Raw genomic sequence first — 6,000 nt, forward strand, 5'->3', positions numbered from 1 at the left:
AATTCTATAATATAGCAGCTAAGGAATTAAGGGATTAAGATTTCTAACAACCAATCTTTTAAATAAAACAGGAGGAGGAGAGATTTTAGCTGCTTACACTTCTCTGCATCTCAGAACTACCATCCTTGGCTTTTCAAGGGAACCCCAGGCTTTACATTAAGAGGTAGCCACATCAGCCAACAATTGTGTGAGCAATTATTGATGTAATTGGTGTAATTAGTGTTGGGTCTCTTTGCAAATCATGGAGAGTACTTTCTCTTTAGCAAGACCTGGATGTGCAGGTTTCTGAAGAGTCTGTGATCTATTGCATGCTTGCTGAGTCCCAGGCATCTGGGACTCTACACATGTGGGACTGGCTGGGTTGGGCCAGACCAGGCAAGGTGTGGCGCAAACTCCTTCTATCAACAAGACCACATTTCTCATTACTCTTTTTGTTTTGGTTGGTTTGGGGTTTTTTTGGTAACTTGCCTAGGTGCAGTTAGAATTGTGTTTGTGCAAGATTTTGGAGCTGCCAACCTCCTGTTTTGTCCTGTGAGGCTGTTTCTAACCTGCTGTGTTTTCCTCCTGGTAGCCCACAGAATCTGAACCAGAGGACAGACATGTTCTATCTGCAGCCAGAGTGCTCGGTGTCGGCAGAGAGCCCCATCTGGTACACTGCCACCTCGCTGGACCGCAACACTTTGGAAAACATGCTCGTACGGGTTCTTTTAGTAAAAGATATTTATGATAAAGACAATTATGAACTGGACGAAGACATAGATTAAAACAAACTTCCAAAAACTGTCAAAGACAACAAACAGCATTAGATATAGTCATGCTGCTAGACCTTTACTATGGAAAACATTTCAAGTTTACCCTTTGTTTTATGAGTTTTGTAGCAGTGTGTACCCTCACCCGGGTATTACCATGTAAATAGTTTGTGAGTGAAAGTCTCCATTATTCTGCGTAGTGGTTTTAGGATACATAACAAACACATTTCAGATTCTTTTTTTATTATTTATTTGATTAGGTATGTTTGTAACTTTTTACATTGCAAAATATGAATGAGAATGTGCCATGTGTAATTTTCTTTCCCCCTCGTAGTAAGATACATCCATGTTGCACAACTCTGCTGTTGGAAGCTCCCTTGGAGGAGGCTCTTTTAATGGCTTCTGAAACCAGATGGTTGTGTATGGGTAGCACTACTAAAGTTTAGAACTTGCTGTGTCTTTCAGAATTTTTAAATGAATTGTAAACTAATAGGTTTTTTACTTTTTAGTTACTGAAGCCTTATAAGGTTATGTAGAGAGATTCCATCTTATGTACCAAAAATAGACAAAAGAGAATGCTGTCAATATTGGTGTACTGTAATGTGAATCTATTCTGGTGAAAACACTTTTTTGTTGCCCTTATTAAAACCTTAGTGTCCTTTCGTTATTTGTGACTCTCTCTCAATTGCCCCTACAAATAAAATATATATGTAAAAATAAGTGAATATAAGTTTAGAGCATGTGGTCATCAAGACACATTATTTTGTAAAAAGGAAAACTAAAACCAAAAGCCCCTCAAAAAAAAAAAAAGGAAAAAAAAGAGATGTCTGATGACAATGCTGTATAATCCTTTTTTCATCTTTACTTTTCCAATCATAAATGCCAGTACCTCATATTAATGTAAATTTGCCCTTTGTAGCCTTATAGAAAGGGGTTCTGTGCCATATTACATGAAGTAATATGGTATGCTAAATTTTTAACTTGTTTGTCCTTGCATTGCTGTATTTAAATACAGTCAATACTTGACTATGGGTGGAAAGATTCTTTTAACTAATGCCTCCATTCAAAAGCCATATGAGATGTGAAGTTGCAACAAGTCGAAAGATGATTTTTCTTGAAGAAAAATCCTTTCATTTGCTCTATATCCTTTCCTTGTGCTTACTTTACTTAAGTAGTCTGATTTCCAGATACATGTTTAACTGCTTAAGTTCTGTTACTTGCTCTTATTTAACTAATACAAACAATATGGTGGTTCAAGCAATGGTTTGCTGTTGTACTGAAAAAAATGTAGTAGAGTATTCTACTATAAAGTACTCATAAGCTTAAGTCTCTCCTAAATGGCATTAATTATCTGTTGAGAGGAATCATCTACTAAAGGAGAAACTTTCTATGTATATATATATTACCACCTGAGGATTTATTTCTTGCAAGGGCTGCATGGCTTTTTTATTTTCCTTAGCTTAAAAGAATGCACATAAGGATGCATCTTTCTATATAGATAAATAAAGCTTCAGTTGCTTTGTTTTGTTAAACAAGTTCATTTAAATTTCTGCTATTCTGGTGTGTCTGTGAGTATGTATTAATTTTAGATATACCACTATTTCAAAAGGAGATGGAAATGTACATGTTTAATTTTTCATTTCTTTCTGGTGGCATTACCCTTCCTGTGAAATCAAGAAACACAACACAGCACCAGTGAGTAGATCACCAACAGCTTCAATGCACCTTTCCCTTTGTGAGTGGATACTTGAGAACTTTGTTCATTAACACCTGTTTTTTTCAAACAGCAGCCATAGAATATGCCCATGGTACATAAAAGGGATGAAATCAGGAACTGGAGTCATTGTTTTGTTCTGGTCTCTCCTGCTTTTTTAACACCTGACTTGACCACAAGTTAAATTTACATATGGGGATCGTTACTAATGACCTGTGTTAAATGAAATTTGAAATATTGCATTTAAACATAACTTTTAAGTGTTTTGATAAATAGCAGTAAGGATCACTTGCAGCCCCTTCTCTATGGCTCAGACTTCAGGGACTTCAGCAGAGGTTTCAATTGCTCCCTGATTATAACTGTGTTTAATGACAAACACACTTCTGTAAAACTGCAAACCTTTAATGTGAAACTGAAAGTTAAGTATATATGTTGAGTGTTTTGTCTTCAGCAAGAGTTTTAAATTCTTGTTCTCAAAATCAGATTACATCTATTTCTTAAATAGTAAGGTCAGTCTTTAGTATGGCATGTTGAACAATCTGTAGGCATTTTCAGCACCAGGAGGAAATAATTAATACTTCTTAAATTTTATCAGAAACCACATTATTGTTGTAGAATTCCTTCCATTTTCTACCCAAGATTGATCTGCTGTCACTAAAAATAACCAAGTTGGGTTTTGAAATAAACATTTTTACATGTAGATCCATGTTGGAAATGTAAAGATGGTTGTTAAGAAAATAACTTTTATTCCAGAAGATGGAGCTATTCCATCATCAGCAATAATGTTTTTTGAGTGGTTCATGTGTTCAGATTGAACGTTGTAAACTGCAGAGATATTGCAGTCCAGTCTGCATCATGCTTCGATGTATGCATTTTATTCTTAAATTTGAATGGTGATGCAAAATGCAATAAAATACCTTAGTCCTGGAAAAATAAAGATATGCAATTTTATAGTAATTAGGAGTTCAGGGCAAATCCTTTTTTTTTTCCCCTTTGGCAGAACTGTCAGCAGCTGAAGTAGAATAAGGTTGATGTCAAGGAATTTTATGCTGCGCAGGACAAAATACGATGCTCTGTTCTACACAGGCTTTCAGGTGGGGATGCGTCTAAGAAACCTGCCCTCACTTTCCTCCTTAAGAGGAGTTGGAGTGGCACCCTGGCTGTTGAGGGCATCCCTGTGAGCTCTGGCAGAGATCATCTGAGAAATGCAGTGTGGGGACTGCACCCCTCTGTCCACACTCAGCCCTGCACCCCAGTCCTGGCAGGGTTCTCTTAACTTCTCCAATTGTGCCAGCATCTGCTCTGCATCTCCTTGCTGTCAGATCAAATTTGGAACAATTCCCAGGTGAAGTCGTGGCCTTAAGACACTAAGAAAGTTAGATAGCAGCAGTAAGAAAATCACATAGAAAATATAGTTCAGTGTGAGAAACAGTGAAAAATTGATGCAATTTTCAGAAAATAAATTTACTTTGATAGTCATCTTTTTTATCTGTGACTGTGTTCAGTCAATGAGAATCATGCAGCTTTTTGTGATTAGGGAACTAAGCATCAATTACAGCAGTTGATTTTTATTGAACAAAAGGTTGTGGTTGTGAAATAATTTCAGTGTTTGCAATATTAATTACCTTTCAAGTACTCACAGTGGGACTCTGCAGTGCAGCAAAATTTATTTTCTTAGTACCTGTGACTCTGTCCTATGAGAGGCTGTGTAAATAGGTGTGGAACACAGGAGAGGTGGTCCATAAACCTTGCAGTCCCACAAGGAAGGTGGTGTGTGAGATGGAAAAGACATGAGTAGTGGTAGGAAAATCTGTCCCATACCCATTTTTGCTGACCTTTTTTATTATATAGGAGAGAGTTTTTCTGTTCCACTTTCCCATTTTGTCTGTTATGGTTAGGAACAGCAGTTAAATATTTCAATTTCCATTTTTTTAAAACATCCACTCTTCAATTCATTGCACTCATGTTGTGCATTATATAATACACATGATGTGCAGGACTGAGTATGTGGCAGAGTAAGTGGAGTGGGAGTTTAAATTACTGAGATGTAAGAGGGTGTTTGGCCATCACAGGTGAAATGAGTCTCTGGATTGTAATACCAAAGGTCAATTATGTTTTGGAAGTGCTGAATTTGAAGTGTTGAAACCCAAAACCTCAGCGCACGAGCCACAGCACTTGGGACCAGCATGTGATGGGGCTTGGGCTTTGAAACCCAGGCTGGTGTTTGTGAATGTGACACAGGGAAACAGGGCACAAATGGTGACTGCGTCCACTTTGAACAACTACCAGGGTTTAAAAGTTGCAGGTTTAAGATGTACTTTCTGATGAGGCCTTCTGACACCTGGTACAACTTCCTGCATAGCCTGGCTCAAAGCTTTTCAGCCATTCCTGCATGCATGGTGGATGTGGAAAAGAGGTAGGTATGTAAAAGGGTTTAGTCTGGTGAGTTTTATTTTTGGGAAATTGGTGTGTTGGTGTTTCCAAATACATATATCTGGAAAATTGTTTCCTCACCCAAGAAGTGGTTATCTTCATGGAATAAAGCTACTGATACAGCAGTCATGCATGACACATTTGCAATTGCAGAATACGAGTAGGGAAGAATGCAGTTAGCTCTGTATTGTGTCCCAGGTACTGGTGAGGTATTCCAGCACTTCTGCTGATTGTTTCATAACATGTTTTTCTATCTCCAGTGTGCTTCCCCCCCGCCCCCCCTTCCTTTATTTGTGTTTGGTTTGGTTTGGTTTGGTTTTGCTTGATGTGTGAAATGAAAGAAGAAAATCTCTGAAGATAACAGAGTTCTTGGAAAAATCCTTCAAGGACTCCCATCAGCCATTTCCTCTGTTGCTGGCAGGAGGATGTGAGAGGTGGCTGCTGGCAAGGAGCCACAGAGTAGCCCTCTTGTTTGTCACAGCTATGACGAGTGCCCAGACTCTGCTAATCCCCTCATGAAGCATAGTTTTACCTGGGCAAACCAGTGTCAGTGCCAGTCCTGGAAACCCTTCTGAGCAGAGCAATTTCTGCAGATGTTCGCAAAAACCAAATAGAGAAAGAAAATGAGGAGATCCAACTCAACTTTGATTTCTTACTCAACTATGTTTTCAAATCCCAGCGATGTGAGTATGAATGAGGAGTGAACATGATCTGAGTTGTGCTTTCTCTGAGATGTGGCATTTCTGGAGGGATGGCCTGTGGCACTTGCTGAGGGCCATTCCTGGCTGCCACCCTGCCTTGGGGCAGGGGACAATGGCAAGGCAGCAGCAAAGCTGCTGTTCACCTTCCTGACGTGAGAGCTGAAAGCTTCCTAGAATTGTTCCCCAGGTTTAAATCTTTACTTGGCCCAAATTACTGAGAGTTTGACAGAAATACAGATACTGAAAATGTGTGCCCCTCTGTCACTGGGTGCCTACAGCTGTGCAGGAGGTGAAAGTTTTGGAAGACAAAGCCCATGGATGCCAAGCTGAAGAGGCAGTAGGTTGGACTTGAAAGGTCTGGAAAGAGCAAAACCTAATATTAAACCAGCTCCTTCTTTGAGTT

At 39.0% G+C, this 6,000-nt stretch overlaps 1 protein-coding gene across 7 annotated transcripts in view; it reads left to right on the forward strand.

Moving 5' to 3' along the window:
* Nucleotides 1-1,416, forward strand: part of ZMYM2 (zinc finger MYM-type containing 2) — an 86,257-nt gene extending 84,841 nt beyond the window's left edge. For all 7 annotated transcript variants that reach the window (XM_059493500.1, XM_059493503.1, XM_059493505.1 and 4 more), the window contains one exon: nucleotides 572-1,416. In XM_059493500.1, the coding sequence (XP_059349483.1) occupies nucleotides 572-764 (193 nt within the window). In that variant the 3' untranslated portion in view covers nucleotides 765-1,416. The remainder of the gene's footprint in view (nucleotides 1-571) is intronic.
* Nucleotides 1,417-6,000: the final 4,584 nt, after the last annotated feature.

The sequence above is a fragment of the Ammospiza nelsoni genome, chromosome 2, assembly GCF_027579445.1.
Source record: "Ammospiza nelsoni isolate bAmmNel1 chromosome 2, bAmmNel1.pri, whole genome shotgun sequence".
Classification (NCBI taxonomy): domain Eukaryota; kingdom Metazoa; phylum Chordata; class Aves; order Passeriformes; family Passerellidae; genus Ammospiza; species Ammospiza nelsoni.